At 41.7% G+C, this 18,184-nt stretch overlaps 1 protein-coding gene across 2 annotated transcripts in view; it reads right to left on the bottom strand.

Moving 5' to 3' along the window:
* LOC124613199 (serine protease snake-like) overlaps positions 1 to 18,184 on the bottom strand; it is a 275,095-nt gene that overhangs the window by 49,308 nt on the left and 207,603 nt on the right. For both annotated transcript variants that reach the window (XM_047141860.1, XM_047141861.1), the window contains exon 4: positions 17,205 to 17,365. In XM_047141860.1, coding sequence (XP_046997816.1) covers positions 17,205 to 17,365 — 161 coding nt within the window. The remainder of the gene's footprint in view (positions 1 to 17,204; positions 17,366 to 18,184) is intronic.

The raw sequence follows: 18,184 nt of genomic DNA, 5'->3' as shown, positions 1-18,184 counted from the left end.
CTTAGGCATGGCTACATATAACAATTCAATCATTTCAGATTTAGCAACAAGAAGGAAGATGCACTTTTTACACAACCTTCTACATGGACAGTAACTGCAAAAGAGCCTGCAAGGAGCAATGACATTAAAAACACATTTCTGCATGAATTTTGATTCTTTTTGATCCTGCACTTCTTCTGTTACTAGTAACAGTTGGATGTTTTGTGCGACTGGCTGCTGTTTTGCCACAACCACTTAAAGGCTGCTGAATGTGCCTGACAGCATTCACATTAACCATTACTGAACTACAGTGTTCTAAGTTTTACAAAGATGCCTTAGCACTTGCATGGGCACAAAAAAGTTCTTTGATTATTTACATGTATATCATTGTAAATTAATAATCAATCATAAGCATCTCACAAAAATCACATCCAAATAAATCATAACCAATATATCATGCATTAATCATGTGGGAACTTTTGTTAATTTTCTTTTTCACTTTAATTTCAGCCAAGTAATTTCTGTGTGTGTGTGTGTGGGGGGGGGGGGGAGGGGGGGGGGGGGGAAGGCAGTTCAAGAGAGATGAAAAACAGGCATTTAGAGAGGTAGGGAAAGGCTTAGTACATACTGAGTACAAATTAAAATATATGTTAATAGCTGATTGTTTACTGTTTAGAGAAGGTGGTGTCATTCCAGCTACACTACAGGAAATGTTCTAAATTACCTACATGCACCTCATGATGGAATTGTTAAGAAAGAGGTCTCATCTCTTTGTTTACTGGTCTGATATTGTTTAATGGGATGCAAAACTGTAATCTTCGTTTATTCTTGATAGCAGTGCTATAGCATAAGTCATCAGATCTTGCAGTGAGTAAGCGATACAAGCAAATCTTCATCCAGAAGTTCGAGACTACAGTTGGAGATACACTAAAGGATCATGGGAGTTGATGCAACCCTGTTTCAGCAAATATGAGGGTCATTCAATAATTAAAGAGACAAATTGGTCTGCGGAAAAAACTGTTAGTAAGGCATGTTTGGTACTTTTATGGCTTTAAGTTGTCATCACTGGGATTAACTCTGATAAGCTGACATATCAAGATTGTTTTGTTTATAACCTCAAAAATACATTTCAAGATGGCGAGTCCACTTGAAACTCCAGATTAGTTGAACAACATTCTGTTATTCTTTTTTTACTTGCTGAAGACAAGAAACCAGTAATGAATATATACTGTAGAATGCCTAAAGGTTATGGTGAAGGTTGTATGAATCATGCAAATTTTTAAAAGTTGGGTAGAGCAGTTCAAAAATGGTCATGACTCAGTGACTGACAAACACCGTTCTGGCTGACCAGTTTCTGTTTCAACTCCCTCACTTGAAAGTCAAATTGATGACATTATTCGTGCCGATCACCTTGCAACTGTGGAAAAGATAGTTGCTAAGGTTCAAGTTAGTACCGGTACAGTTCATAACATTATCTGTAACAAGCTGAAGTACTGCAAACATGTGCAAGATGGGTCACAAAGGAGTTGACACAGCTTCACAAGGAAACAAGGTCGAGAGCGTGCACAGAGCTAAAGGAACATTATGAAAGACAAGGTGAGCACTTCCTCAACAAAATTTAACTTTTGATGAAACCTGGGTTTGCTATTATGAGCCATTGAGTGGAAGCAAACCAATTCACCTGTCAAGAAAAAATTCAAAACCTAAGTATCAACAGGAAAAGTCATGTTGACAGTGTTTTGGGATACTTAAGGTCCAGTTTTTTGTTATCTTGAAGAGCAGAGTATAATGAACAGCCAATGCTACCCAGATTTGCTTTTAAACAAGGTGAAGCCACCATGAGAGAGAGACAGTGTGGATCTCAGTGGAGAGGTGTGATTCTCCACCAAGAAAATGCATGTCCTCATATTGCTCAACTAACCCATGAAACCATCAACAAAATGGGCTGGGAAGTTCTGCCTCATCCCGCCTACAGTCCTGATTTAGCATCTAGTGATTTACATTTGTTTGGTGCACTGAAGGAGGCATTATGTGGGAAGAGGTTCCAGGATGAGTATGTGAAAAAGTTTGTGGGAAATTCGTTCAAACATCAAAATGAAGAGTTCTTTGCAGCTGGAATAAAAAAGCTTGTAGTCTGTTGGAACAAGTGCATAAATGTTCAAGGGGATTATGTTGAAAAGTAGAAAAAGTATTGTTTTGTAAAAATAAACGCTTTTTCTCCAGACCAATTTGTCTCATTAATTATTGAGTGACCCTCGTACATTACTGTGACTTCATAAGCTTTCCCGGCGTAATGTCTTGACAGTCTCTTCAAGTTTGCTGCCAGGTCCCAAAATCAACTCCGCTGGATGAAGACATCTACATCTGCATTTATACTCCGTAAGCTCGTGTGGCGGAGGGCACTATACGTGCCACTGTCATTACCTCCCTTTTCTGTTCCAGTCACGTATGGTTCGCAGGAAGAACGACTACTGGAAAGCTTCCATGCATGCTCGAATCCCTCTAATTTTACATTTGTGATCTCCTCAGGAGGTGTAAGTAGGGGGAAGCAATACATTCGATACCTCATCCAGAAACGCACCCTCTCGAAACCTGGACAGCAAGTTACATCGCGATGCAGAGTGCCTCTCTTGCAGAGTCTGCCACTTGAGTTTGCTAAACATCTCTGTAATGCTATCACACTTACCAAATAACCCTGTGATGAAACACATGCTCTTCTTTGGATCTTCTCTATCTGCTCGGTCAACCCGACCTGGTATGGATCCCACACTGATTAGCAATACTCAAGTATAGGTTGAATGAGTGTTTTATAAACCACCTCCTTTGTTGATGGACTACATTTTCTAAGGACTCTCCCAATGACTTTCATCCTGGTACCCGCCTTACCAACAATTAATTTTATATGGTCATTCCACTTCAAATCGTTCTGTATGCATACTCCCAGATATTTTACAGAAGTAACTGCTACCAGTGTTTGTTCTGCTATCATATAATAATACAATAAAGGATCCTTCTTTCTATGTATCCGCAATACATTACATTTGTCTATGTTAAGGGTCAGTTGCCACTCCCTGCACCAAGTGCCTATCCGCTGCATATCTCCCTGCATTTTGCTGCAATTTTCTAATGCTGCAACTTCTCTGTATACTACAGCATCATCCGCGAAAAGCCGCATGGAACTTCCGACTTGCTGAAGCTTTGTTCTCACATGCTGACATCCATGTATTTTTTATTTAATGACAATATTTTTAAACAGAATGATGGAGTGGCTATGGGTCATCCTTTATCACCCACAGTTGACAACTTATTTATGGAGGACTTCAAGGATATGGCTCTGAGGACTTTGGCTTTGCAATCAACATGCTTCAGGAGATATGTGGATGATACCTTTTTCATCTGGCCACATGGGCATGACTTTTGGACCACTTCTACTGTCTTCATCTCAGCATTAAATTTACCATGGAAGTTGAAAGCGATAGGATGCTTCCATTTTTGGATGTTATGGTTTACAAAAAACCAGATGGAACCTTGGGACATAGTGTTCACCAAAAGCCGATGCATTCTAATAGTTGTCACCCATCATACCAATACAGTGGCATCCTTAGGGCTTTGGTACGCAGAGCATATCCCATTTCCGATGCAGACAGTTTAACCCAAGAACTTGCACATTTGATGGCAGTTTTTAAGGACACTCTGAGAAGCAGATTGGTCGGGCCATGGAGTTTGCACCATCACCAGAGGTGCATGAAGATAAGCATAGATCAGTGGCCTTCATTCCTTATGCTAGAGGCATATCATTTAAGACTGGAAGAATTTTGAAGAATTTTAACATTAGGAGTGTGTTTCACCCATGTTCCAAGATTAGGGCATTACTTGGATCTGTGAGAGATGATTTGGGGCTTAGGAAAACCAGTATATACAAAATTCTGTGTCAATGTGGGAAGGTTTAGACCGGCTGTTCGATTCGCACAGTTCATGACAGGTGTGTGTGTGTGGAACATCACTGTCATATGAGGCTACAACAACCAGAAAAATCGGCGGTAGCAGAACATTGCTTAAATGAGGGACACTGTATGATATTTGCCAAAACTGTGATAGTTTCCAACACTTCTGGTTTTTGTAACTGTCTATAAAGAGGCAATTGAAATTAGATTGGTGGATAATTTAATTAATGTAACAGTGGGTTTCCTCTTAGTAGGACATGGAATCCTGTACTACCCCTCATCAAAACAGAATTTTCTTTGGTGCAGCCAGTCCGAGTGTTTGAAAATCATCTCTGAGTGCTATATATCATTGCTGCCAGTGTTCTACTAAGGGCGGTGCGACCTGCCCAGTCTCAGAGGGCAGCAACTGCTATGGGTGGCACATGCACCGTGGACTGTATGGAGGCCTATATAGGATGTCGATTTGCGGCCTGGCATCAGTTCTCAGCGGGACTCATCAGCAGAAGCAGTGTTCTCCTGAATATGGTGAACAGTTGGGTCGCTGGAATATTGAGTCAAGTTGATTCAAGGATCTGGCAGCAAACCCAAAGAGACTTTCAAAATACATTACTCATTACTGAGCCTACAACAAACTGCTAGATGTAAGGGTTTCTTCACATCATGTGAAACCCCTGTCAAAGTTGACTTAGAGAGAGAGAGAGAGAGAGAGAGAGAGAGAGAGAGAGAGAGAGAGAGAGAGAGAGAGAATATGTCTGTTACAACGTCAAGTTTAGCACATTTATTTCAGAACGACACAACACATATAAGTCACAGAGTAAGTTGACAAGCAAGACATGTGTACTTGTTAGCATTTGAATGAGCACTGAGTCCCAGTCTAGCGGCTGCTGCTCGGCTGGCCGCTTAGGTGGCGCAGCTGCTGCATGGCTGGCAGACAGCGCCGCACGTAGAGGATGCGCGTAATAGTGCGGCGGCGCTTTCAATGATCGGCGAGTCACAACACTTTTCCCCCCTTTGAAATTGTTGCACTGGTCTTGATGGAGGTGTCCTGGAGATGGCTAATGTCCATAGGCGTTGTTTGACTTGCCGTAATGTCTCGAGGAGGAGGCTTCCCGTATGGACGGAAGTGTCCCCGATGATAACGGGTCGAGATGACAGGAGATGTAGGGGTCAAATCTGCTGGGCCCGCATGCACCAATCTGCCCGTTGCGTCAAGTCCAGTTGATATGACAGGAGACATGGGCGATGTGTCAGCGTCTGTTGCAGGAGGAAGCAAGTAGATTTGCCCAGACAGAGGATGGTCATCCGGTTCCTGCGTGGGCACGTCTCCTGGTGGCGTCCGTTCTTGTGCTGGCATCGCGATGACGGTGAGAGGGCTGCGTTGTGAGTATTGAGAGATGCCAAGATCCCGAGCATTAGGTAGAGCCACAGGTGGTGTAGCGGCATATGGAACAGGCGTTGCTAGCACACGAGGCCGAAGCTGGTCCGAATGACGCACTGCAACACCCGTGTCCGTCTGGATTTCATACAGGCGTCTGCCACGGTGTCTTAAGATGCGACCCGGGCTCCATTTTGGCCGCCTGCCATATCCCCGTACCCAGACGAGGTCGGCAGCGGTGAACCGGCCAAGTGAAGGCACCCGCGGCCGTGAGGTGGAAGGCCGCAGAAGATGAAGTAGCGTGCGGGGCTGTCGGCCATGTAAGAGCTCAGCCGGGCTGTGGTCGCCCATGGGGGTGAAACGGTAAGATGCCAGAAACTGGAGAAGCGCATCATCAGCAGCAGAAGAAGTCAGAAGTTTCCGCGTCTGAGCCTTAAATGTGCGGACCAGTCGTTCAGCCTCACCGTTGGATTGTGGATGGAATGGCAGTGCCGTGACATGCATAACGCTGTGACGAGCACAGAAATCCGCAAATTCGGAAGAGGCAAATTGCAGACCATTATCAGTAACAAGAGTAGAGGGGAGGCCTTCCAAAGAAAAAATGCGGGCGAGAGCACTGGTGGTTGCCGCGGTGGTAGGTGACGTGCAACGGACAATGAAAGGAAAGTTAGAGTAGGTGTCAATTACAAGGAGCCCATAAGTACCTAAAAAGAGTCCCGCAAAGTCAGCATGAATGCGCTCCCAGGACTTCTCAGGCGAAGGCCACGGTGACAAAGATGACTTTGGGGCAGCGGCCAGTGACGCACAAGGGCCGCAGACAGCGACCATGTGTGCTATTTCAGAGTCGATGCCAGACCTGTACACATGACAGCATGCCAGAGATTTTGTGCGAGACACACCCCAGTGCCCTTGGTGAAGGAGGTGCAAGACCGAAGCACGCAAAGACGCAGGTACCACAACATGCGGCGAAGCATTGTCAGTGGAGAGGAGGATAACACCATCCCTAGCTGTGAGGCGGTAGCGCAAAGCGTAGTAGTTCCGCAACGGATCAGAAGTCTCAGTGGACAGGCGATCTGGCCAACTCTTCTCAATACAGCATAAAACCCGGGAGAGGGTAGGGTCAGAACCCGTAGCAGCCGCCAGCCGGTCCCCTGTAATGGGGAACCCGTCCACAGCCCGCTGCTCGGCAACATCCAGGTTCGTCCCTATCGAATGCCTGATCAGGACCCATGGGAAGGCGAGACAGAGCATCAGCATTTGCATGTTGACCCGTTGGCCGGAAATGAATCTCATAATTGAAACGAGAAAAGTAAAGAGCCCAACGCTGGAGGCGGTGTGCAGCCTTGTCGGGAAGTGACGTTGATGGATGAAATAAGGAAACAAGTGGTTTGTGATCCATAACAAGATGAAATTTTGAGCCATAGAGGAAAACACCAAACTTATGAAGAGCATAAATAATGGCCAAAGCTTCTTTCTCAATTTGAGAATACTTTTGTTTGGCATCCGTGAGCATTTTGAAGGCATAAGCAATGGGTTGTTCCGAACCGTCAGAAAAACGGTGCGCAAGGACTGCACCGACCCTGTATTGAGAGGCATCTGTGGCAAGAACAAGATGTTGGCCAGGTTGATAAGTAGCCAGGCATGGGGCCTGTTTCAGCATAGTCTTCAATATCTGGAAAGCCGCTTCGCATGACGTGGACCAGTGAAAAGGCACGTTTTTATGCAACAGGCGATGCAGCGGCTGAGCCACCGAAGCCGCAGACGGTAAAAACTTGTGATAGTATGCTATTTTCCCCAAGAAGGCCTGCAGTTCCTTAACAGACGTAGGGCGAGGAAGGGCATCGATCGCAGCGACAGTTTGCTGAAGCGGACGAATACCATCCCGAGAGAGTTGAAACCCCAAGTACATGATAGATGCCTGAAAAAATTGTGATTTCTGAAGATTACACTTAAGACCGGCAGTCTGTAAGATATGAAAAAGTGTGCGGAGATTTTGAAGATGTTCTTCAGTGGTGGAGCCAGTGATAACAATGTCGTCCATGTAATTGATACACCCAGGGACAGGGAGCAATAATTGTTCCAAGAAGCGCTGAAAGAGAGCAGGGGCGCTAGCAACCCCGAATGGCAATCGTTGGTATTGATAGAGGCCAAAAGGCGTGTTAAGGACCAGAAACTGCCAGGAAGCAGCGTCGAGAGGAAGTTGTTGATAAGCTTCTGACAGGTCAATTTTAGAAAAATACTGGCCTCCAGCAAGTTTAGTGAACAGTTCTTCAGGACGGGGCATAGGGTAAGTGTCGATGAGGCATTGAGCATTTACAGTGGCTTTGAAATCGCCACAGAGATGAATATCACCATTTGGCTTAGCAACTACAATGACAGGAGAGGACCACTCACTGGAAGTGACAGGAAGCAAGACCCCTGAACCAGTGAGACGATCCAACTCCCGTTTTACCCGATCACGAAGGGCCACAGGAATGGGCTGAGCCTGAAAATACTTAGGCCGAGCAGTGGGTTTGAGCGTGATATGAGCTTCAAAGTCGTTTGCACGGCCTAACCCAGGAGAAAAAAGGGACGAAAATGTCGTCGACAAGGAATCCAGTTGAGCATAAGGAATAGCATCAGAGACAATATTGACAGAGTCATCTATGGAGATCCCAAAAACGAGAAAGGCATGGAAACCAAAAAGATTTTCTGCATTGCTCTGGTCGACCACAAATATGGGAACAGTGTGAACGACCGATTTGTAAGATACCTCAGCATTAAACTGTCCCAAGAGAGAAATCTTCTGTTTATTGTATATCCGTAATTGCCAAGTGACAGGGGACAGGAGTGGAGAACCCAGCTGAAGATACGTCTGAGGATTAATTATAGTGGCAGCAGAACCGGTATCCACTTGCATGCGAACATCTCGACCAAGGCTTTGGACAGTGAGGAATAACGTCCCTGAAAGGGAAGAAGTGCAATTGACAGACAACACAGAATCAGAATCAGTGTCATGTTCATGAACATCATGTATGCGGTCGGATTTGCAAACGGAAGACACATGACCTTTCTTTTTGCAATTGTGACACACAGCCCAACGTTGGGGATAATCCTCGCGTGAATGTTTCGTAAAACACCGTGGACATGAAGGAAGTTGCCGGGGTTTTGCTGCAGTTTCTTAGCGGGTTGTTTACGGCTAGGCCGAGGCTGCGTGTGGGAGCACACTGCAGCCACGTCATCCGGCGGGGACGCGCCGCACGCGTCGTCAACAGCGCACAGAGGTTGTATTTCCCTGACATCATCCCACGCCTCTATTTGCGCCCCAGCAGTGCGAGAAATTTCTAAAGACTGCGCAATGGAGAGAACTTCATCTAGAGTCGGATTCGCCAACTGAAGGGCACGTTGCTGAACTTCTTTGTGGGGTGCTGACTGGATAATAGCATCCCGTACCATGGAATCAGCATAGGATTCTTTGTGAACGTCAGTAACAAATTGACACTTTCGACTGAGGCCATGAAGTTCAGCAGCCCAAGCGTGATAGGATTGATGTGGCTGTTTTTGACAACAATAAAAGGCAACACGAGAGGCTACCACATGCATTTGCTTTTGAAAATAGACAGACAGAAGTGAGCACATTTCAGCAAAGGACAAAGACGCAGGATCCTTCAAAGGAGCCAATTGCGACAACAACCGATACATTTGTGGTGAAATCCAGGAAAGGAACAGAGACTTACATGGTTGTTCGTCCGTGACATGAAATGCCAAGAAGTGCTGTCGAAGACGTTTTTATAATCAGACCAGTCTTCCACCATCTCGTTGTAAGGAGGAAAAGGAGGTATAGCCAACGACGAGAAACGCCCCGCATTTGACACCACGACGAAATCGCGAATCGCCGCTGTTAGAAGCATTTGCTGTTCAAGGAGATTTTGCAATAGTTGCTCGACAGTAGCCATGGAACCCTGTGGGTCAACGGTGAAAAGGAAAAATCCCATCCTTGTCGCCAATTATTATAACGTCAAGTTTAGCACATATATTTCAGAACGACACAACACATATAAGTCACAGAGTAAGTTGACAAGCAAGACATGTGTACACATTAGCATTCGAATGAGCACTGAGTCCCAGTCTAGCGGCCACTGCTCGGCTGGCCGCTTAGGTGGCGCAGCTGCTGCATGGCTGGCAGACAGCGCCGCACGTAGAGGACGTGCGTAATTGCGCGGCGGCGCTTTGAATGATCAGCGAGTCACAACAATGTCCTCATCCAATATGTCAGGATCCATTCTGTGTGACAGATTTTCTGTAGCAGTGAGGCACAGTTTGTGACTCCACTCACAGTTCTTACACTACCGTGACCGTGGCCACCTCATGTCTTAAAACAATGATTCCATTCTTTCTCCTCAGTATTATATGTCAGATGATTATCCTTTTTTTTACACTCAACCCTTTATTTTGAATTGCTGAAGAAAATGTTGGCTAGTCATAGTCAGTCTCACTGTAGCTGCTGGTGTATGCATTTGAGTGTCTGTGTGGTTGTATGTGTGACTGTGTGTGCTATTGCTAGAGAAAGAACAAGAGCTTGAACACTAGTGTTGCATGTTTCTGTGTGCTGCACATCATTCAGTATAGGTGAGATGTTGCCATATGTGAGATGTTCCCTTCCCTTTTTTTTAATGAGTTGTGCCATCCAGAAGAAAATGTTATGTATGAGACTAAAATGTTGGTAGCAACAAAGGGCCATTTGTGACTATGCAAATGTGCAATGGTCTGTGTATGCTATCTATTCTGGATTATTCTAAAACAATTCTTATCCTTTGAAGCAGTGCACTAGATTTATTCCAGATTATGCCATAATGACACAAGAGTACTATCAAAATATAAAATTCCTATGAGTGGAGTTTCATGTAAAGCAACTGTTTTAATGAAAATGTTAATGTTGTCCAGTATAAAAGAAATGCACATTTGGTAATGTGACAGTGCATAGCTAATAGTTATAACAAATCATACATTGTAATTGGTCATAGAGCACAAAAAATTTAAAAATGATACTGCTTTAGCCTAGCTTAAGTCAGAAAATTGCCTAAGTGTTAATGACATAATGTAACAAGGAATTTACTTGACATGTAATGAGAAATTTATTCGACTTGCCTTAAATTTGGGATACTAAGCATTAGTTTCATTATTGCATAAATAGCCAGTTACATACAAAATGAATTCATGTGAAAGCTTATGCAGAATTGTGAGAACTGAGTCTCAGTGTGAGAATAGTTTGAGTAATTTTCACTGAAGTTATACCAATACAACCAGTGCTGATAATGTTAATCTACTATGGCAATAATTTCTAGCCACAGATTTGGCATCTAGGAATTTACCCAAAGATGGCTGAAGGTACACAGTTTGCCAGTGCACTCAAATAGGACAATAACCTCATCCCATTTATAAACTGTCCATGTTGCAGATATCATAAAGATTACGTCAATGAGTGCTATGATCAGACGACTTCGTGAATATAACATGTATATTGAGCAGTTAGCCATGTGTGTACCAGTCACCCCTAATCTCAAGAGAAAGCATTTGCAGTCAGTATGCTAAAATGTACACACTTCAGAGAAGGCAGTTCTTTCTGTAGATGTACCATAAAGTGGGGTGACTTTGAACATTTTAAATTCATTTTTGTAAATTAAACAGAAACTTCTGAAGATATTGACATGAAAAGTTGCATGAGGTGTTGCTGAATATGATAAAGTGGATTACACATTTTTATCCCCCATTACTAGTTTATTTTTTAAAAAAAATTTCACTGTTTAATTTCATCCCATGGGTCAGGGTCACTTTGAACATGGAAACATTTGCCTATTCTGTGGGAGTCTTGTCAATTGCTGTTAAATGACACCCTTATAAAATGAAACAGTATAATATTTTGTACATAAATATAGTTTTTAAAGTAACTTATTTAGAAAAGTATTTTTTATGAGTTTTCTTTAATCACCTGAAACTGTTCGTACGATTACAGCTTAATTTTGCTAATAATGGAAATGGGTGCTGAGATAGTTACAAAATAAGAAATTAATTAAAAACAGATCTTTTCAAAACAGTCTGTATTACTTTAATAAAATAAATGAAAAAAAAATCATCACATTTTAAAGAATTACATCTGTAAACACTCTATAGGAAAGGAAGTTGCCACGAAAGAGTGCCCACTCTAGCAGATGTCATAGACATCAAATTTGAACTCAGAATAAAGCCTTCCCCTTCCATCTACCTTAGAATCAGGTAGAATCCTACAAATGTCATCTTTCTCAAAGTCTGACACATTGGGAACATTAGCCCACACAAAAATCTTCATCTGATTCCACCTTGGAATGCCATTTCCTCAGAAGTGTCATTTCATCATCAGTGATAACATGTCCAACACTATTTTGCACTTTTCTTTGAAGGAAACTTCACTAAAACATGTTTTCCATAGAGCTGATGTGTCAAAGACTAGGAAAGGTGCTGTTTGAAGTCACCCCTTGAAAGACAAGCCTTCATATTTTATTTTTTTACGTCACCAAAGAATAAATTTAACATTTTATGCTTTCTGTAGATGTTCATCAAGTGTTAACCTTGCCCATAAAAACTCATTTCAAATTCTAAATTCAAAAATGCTTCTAATAATAGGCAAATGTTTTTGTGGTTGTGAAGCAACTTACATTTCCAGAAAATTATTTTATTTTCTGGTGTTGGTATACAATGTTGTTTCATTTCGACTGTCATATCATCTGAAAGTATCGATTATTGGCAATATTTAATGACTCTGGCCTTATTTCCATATTTACACACTAGAGTACAGCATTTATTTTAAAAAGACGCTAAATTGCTGTTCAAAGTCGCCTCGCTGTTCAAAGTCACCCTACTTTATGGTATTGTAATTAAACTTGTGAAGCCTTGACAGAGTTTTTTTTTATTTAGCATGAAGTCAAAAGCCATTTTCATGCATCAAACATTTATAAAGGGTCACCTCTAAACACTGTAGGGTCTAAGGGTCAAGGGACCCATCTTTGGGTTGGTGAAACTTCTCCTGTAATTACTTGAAAACCTAATAATAATATTAGCGTTCTTATGCTAGTGCTAGAGGTGGCAATTTCACCCTACAAGGTGAAAATGTTCGTCCACTCAAAGCCAATCTCACACATTTTAAGTATCCCCCTAATAAAGTGAAGATAGCCCATCTGAAATAGCCATCATCTACCTAACTGGTCAGTGCAACCCACAGCAACATGCCCTCCTGCAAGTGCCCCACAATAAGAAATGTAATGGATAACCTGCGTGTAGCCAACTTTAATATAACATTGTTGAAACTTGAGGGTCAGATATGTATACCAATGAACTTAATCTCTCATTTAACCTATGTAACTGCTACTGCTGCATTTATCTATTGGTTCAGACTGACCCAGACTGCATTTGATTGTGATATTGCTAGTTACATCAACCTAGCACCAAACAAGAATTTGGCTTTCTTTTTCTCCTCAACTGTGCCCACTGCTTTGGCAGCCCAGCTTTGTTATGACAACCTACAGTAGATTTCATTGTCCTCTTCTCTGCTACTGTGCTCAGTATTATGACACCCAACTACAACATAACATCCTGGCCACTACTATAGACTTCATTTCTCTATATCCACAACAGTCATTCATCTGCAATAGAAATGCTCTATTTTTGTACAGGTTTTGCGAATGATTCTGTCCTACAAATAAACATCGTGTTCTCCCATACAATCGTGCGCATATTGTTAACAACAAGCAATTCAGTGGTCATATCAAATGCCATAGATTATGTACGGGAAAGTGAAAGATTTTAATAACATTTTCCATTAGCGATAGTCTAAAGACGTCAATTATTGTTGTTGAAATTGGTCAGCTTTTAATTTCAAAACTGATTGTGATACTCAGAGTTTCAAGAACATCATCATAGCAAGTGATTTTACTGGTCTCATGTTGAGTTTCTAGTTATGAAAAGTATTGTTATTGTAGTTAAGATAAGAGATACTTATGTTTTAAACATTTACTTAGAATCATTGACACTAATTGCTCAGGTATTCTGATGACTGCTGTGGACATTAACAGTATATGATATTGACATTTTACTTTAATGATTAGTAGTGTTATTTGTAGATCTAATACATTTTCTGTATTATAGTTACTTACAGAGAATGTTTTACTTTTTTTCTTTCTCCCACACAAACACAACAACAAAGTTAATTTTATCAAAATGCATGTTCATTTGAGAAAATTATAAAATTATGAAGAGATACAATGAGTTTTTTTTTTGGTCATCAGTCTTCTGACTGGTTTGATGTGGACCGCCACGAATTCCTTTCCTGTGCTAACCTCTTCATCTCAGAGTAGCACTTGCAACCTACGTCCTCAATTATTTGCTTGACGTATTCCAATCTCTGTCTTCCTCTACAGTTTTTGCCCTCTACAGCTCCCTCTAGTACCATGGAAGGCATTCCCTCATGTCTTAGCAGATGACCTATCATCCTGTCCCTTCTCCTTATCAGTGTTTTCCACATATTCCTTTCCTCTCCAATTCTGCGTAGAACCTCCTCATTCCTTACCTTATCAGTCCACCTAATTTTCAACATTCGTCTATAGAGCCACATCTCAAATGCTTCGTTCTCTTCTGTTCTGGTTTTCCCACAGTCCATGTTTCACTACCGTACAATGCTGTACTCCAGACGTACATCCTCAGAAATTTCTTCCTCAAATTAAGGCCGGTATTTGATATTAGTAGACTTCTCTTGGCCAGAAATGCCTTTTTTGCCATAGCGAGTCTGCTTTTGATGTCCTCCTTGCTCCGTCCGTCATTGGTTATTCTACTGCCTAGGTAGCAGAATTCCTTAACTTCATTGACTTCGTGACCATCAATCCTGATGTTAAGTTTCTTGTTGTTCTCATTTCTACTACTTCTCATTACCTTCATCTTTCTCCGATTTACTCTCAAACCATACTGTGTACTCATTAGACTGTTCATTCCGTTCAGCAGATCATTTAATTCTTCTTCACTTTCACTCAGGATAGCAATGTCATCAGCGAATCGTATCATTGATATCCTTTCACCTTGTATTTTAATTCCACTCCTGAACCTTTCTTTTATTTCCATTATTGCTTCCTCGATGTACAGATTGAAGAGTAGGGGCGAAAGGCTACAGCCTTGTCTTACACCCTTCTTAATACGAGCACTTCGTTCTTGATCGTCCACTCTTATTATTCCCTCTTGGTTGTTGTACATATTGTATATGACCTGTCTCTCCCTATAGCTTACCCCTACTTTTTTCAGAATCTCGAACAGCTTGTACCATTTTATATTGTCGAACGCTTTTCCCAGGTCGACAAATCCTATGAAAGTGTCTTGATTTTTCTTTAGCCTTGCTTCCATTGTTAGCCGTAACGTCAGAATTGCCTCTCTCGTCCCTTTACTTTTCCTAAAGCCAAACTGATCGTCACCTAGCGCATTCTCAATTTTCTTTTCCATTCTTCTGTATATTATTCTTGTAAGCAGCTTCGATGCATGAGCTGTTAAGCTGATTGTGCGATAATTCTCGCACTTGTCAGCTCTTGCCATCTTCGGAATTGTTTGGATGATGCTTTTGCGAAAGTCAGATGGTATATCGCCAGACTCATACATTCTACACACCAACGTGAATAGTCGTTTTGTTGCCACTTCCCCCAATGATTTTAGAAATTCTGATGGAATGTTATCTATCCCTTCTGCCTTATTTGGCCGTAAGTCCTCCAAAGCTCTTTTAAATTCCGATTCTAATACTGGACCCCCTAGCTCTTCTAAATCGACTCCTGTTTCTTCTTCTATCACATCAGACAAATCTTCACCCTCATAGAGGCTTTCAATATATTCTTTCCACCTATCTGCTCTCTCCTCTGCATTTAACAGTGGAATTCCCGTTGCACTCTTAATGTTACCACTGTTGCTATTAATGTCACCAAAGGTTGTTTTGACTTTCCTGTATGCTGAGTCTGTCCTTATATCTTTTTCGATGTCTTCACATTTTTCCTGCAGCCATTTCATCTTAGCTTCCCTGCACTTCCTATTTATATCATTCCTCAGCGACTTGTATTTCTGTATTCCTGATTTTCCCGGAACATGTTTGTACTTCCTCCTTTCATCAATCAACTGAAGTATTTCTTCTGTTACCCATGGTTTCTTCGCAGCTACGTTCTTTGTACCTATGTTTTCCTTCCCAACTTCTGTGATGGCCCTTTTTAGAGATGTCCATTCCTCTTCCACTGTACTGCCTACAGCGCTATTCCTTATTGCTGTATCTATAGCGTTAGAGAACTTCAAACGTATTTCGTCATGCCTTAGTACTTCCGTATCCCACTTCTTTGCGTATTAATTCTTCCTGACTAATGTCTTGAACTTCAGCCTACTCTTCATCACTACTATATTGTGATCTGAGTCTATATCTGCTCCTGGGTACGCCTTACAATCCAGTATCTGATTTCGGAATCTCTGTCTGACCATGATGTAATCTAATTGAAATCTTCCCGTATCTCCTGGCGTTTTCCAAGTATACCTCCTCCTCTTGTGATTCTTGAACAGGGTATTCGCTATTACTAGCTGAAACTTGTTACAGAACTCAATTAGTCTTTCTCCTCTTTCATTCCTTGTCCCAATCCCATATTCTCCTGTAACCTTTTCTTCTACTCCTTCCCCTACAACTGCATTCCAGTCGCCCATGACTATTAGATTTTCGTCCCCCTTTACATACTGCATTACCCTTTCAATATCCTCATACACTTTCTCTATCTGTTCATCTTCAGCTTGCGACGTCGGCATGTATACCTGAACTATCGTTGTCGGTGTTGGTCTGCTGTCGATTCTGATTAGAACAACCCGATCACTGAACTGTTCACAGTAACACACCCTCTGCCCTACCTTCCTATTCATAATGAATCCTACACCTGTTATACCAGTTTTTGCTGCTGTTGATATTACCCGATACTCATCTGACCAGAAATCCTTATCTTCCTTCCACTCCACTTCACTTCACGGACCCCTACTATATCTAGATTGAGCCTTTGCATTTCCCTTTTCAGATTTTCTAGTTTCCCTACCACGTTCAAGCTTCTGACATTCCACGCCCCGACTCGTAGAACGTTATCCTTTCGTTGATCATTCAATCTTTTTCTCATGGTAACCTCCCTCTTGGCAGTCCCCTCCCGGAGATCCGAATGGGGGACTATTCCAGAATCTTTTGCCAATGGAGAGATCATCATGACACTTCTTCAATTACAGGCCACATGGCCTGTGGATACACGTTACATGTCTTTAATGCAGTGGTTTCCATTGCCTTCTGCATCCTCATGTCCTTGATCATTGCTGATTCTTCTGCCTTTAGGGGCAATTTCCCACCCCTAGGACAAGAGAGTGCCCTGAACCTGTATCCGCTCCTCCGCCCTCTTTGACAAGGCCGTTGGCAGAATGAGACTGACTTCTTATGCTGGAAGTCTTCGGCCGCCAATGCTGATTATTTATCAAAATTTAGGCAGTGGCGGGGATCGAACCCGGGACCGAAGACGTTTCGATTATGAATCAAAGACGCTACCCCTAGACCACGGGTACATGAGTAGCCAGTATATATATATATATGGAGGAGGCAAAATTTCATTACTGCCAAGAGACATATTTCAAATTGAAAACACTGATCCTAGCTTCTTCCCCAACCTATCCCACTCACCCACCTGAGGAAGGTACTAATAGTTCCAGAAGTTAGGATTAGTGTTTGTACTTCTAAATGTGTTTACACCTAATAGTGGAATTCTGCCTCCTGAAGGTTAAACATTGTTAGACATTGTGCATCTTTGTAATTTTACAAGAAAAAATAATTAAAATGCAATGCAACAATTAACTGCTGGTATATTTACCATGTGAGGAAATTCTCCAACAACAGTTTTCTCACCTCCAACAATTAGTGGCAGCTTCTCAAAATCACATTTCTTCACTTGTATAGTAACTGGGTCAGGGTTTGGTAGGAGTGGTAGAGCTTCAACTCTTTCTGTCACAGACTTCGCATATTCATCACATTCTGAAAAGAAAAATTTAGAAAAGTGCAGTGCATATACAATATCCACAAAAATGTGATTCTAAATCTGGACAATACTAAAGTTAACTAAAATTCAAGACAAACAGCACAAATTAAATTCTGATTTCACATTGATTATAATAAAATGCTAAAGTTATCATTCAGTAAACTGCCAAAAACAGTGCAGGGAAAGTGACAACATATCAGATGACTGGTCACTCTCTATATAACAGAGCAAAGTGGGACTATTCTACTTGTTCTTATAATGCTCCTGACATTTATATAATTTTTTCTCTATTTATCTAGTTTTGTGAAGAACACATAAAATAGTTACACAACATAGCTAATTTCTTATTCATGCTTTATTTCATAGAAATTTATTACTCACTCGATAGCTTGGTTCCATGAAGAGGCTGGAGAAACATATAATGATATACAAAAAATTATCCAGATAATTAAGGGAGATTTCAATTGTGGCAGGGGACTGGAAAAAAATGATAGGAAAAGGAAAAGAAGGAAAAATAGTATGGGAACATGATCTGGAGGAAAGGTTTGCAAGAGGAAGCTATGTGGTAAAATTTTGCATGAAGCATAATTTAATCATTGTTAACATTCAGCTTAAGAATCATGAAAGAATGTTGTAAGTGTAGAAGAGACCTGGAGGCACCGAATAGTTTGAGATTGATTATATAATGGTAAGACAGAGATTTTGGAACCATATTTTAAATTGTAAGACACTTCCAGGGGCAGACGTGGACTCTGAACACAATTTATCGATTATGGACTGCAGATTAGAAGAGAAGAAATTGCAAAAGGGTAGAA

This window comes from Schistocerca americana, chromosome 4 (assembly GCF_021461395.2).
Source record: "Schistocerca americana isolate TAMUIC-IGC-003095 chromosome 4, iqSchAmer2.1, whole genome shotgun sequence".
Classification (NCBI taxonomy): domain Eukaryota; kingdom Metazoa; phylum Arthropoda; class Insecta; order Orthoptera; family Acrididae; genus Schistocerca; species Schistocerca americana.
This window is presented reverse-complemented; position numbering and strand designations above follow the sequence as displayed.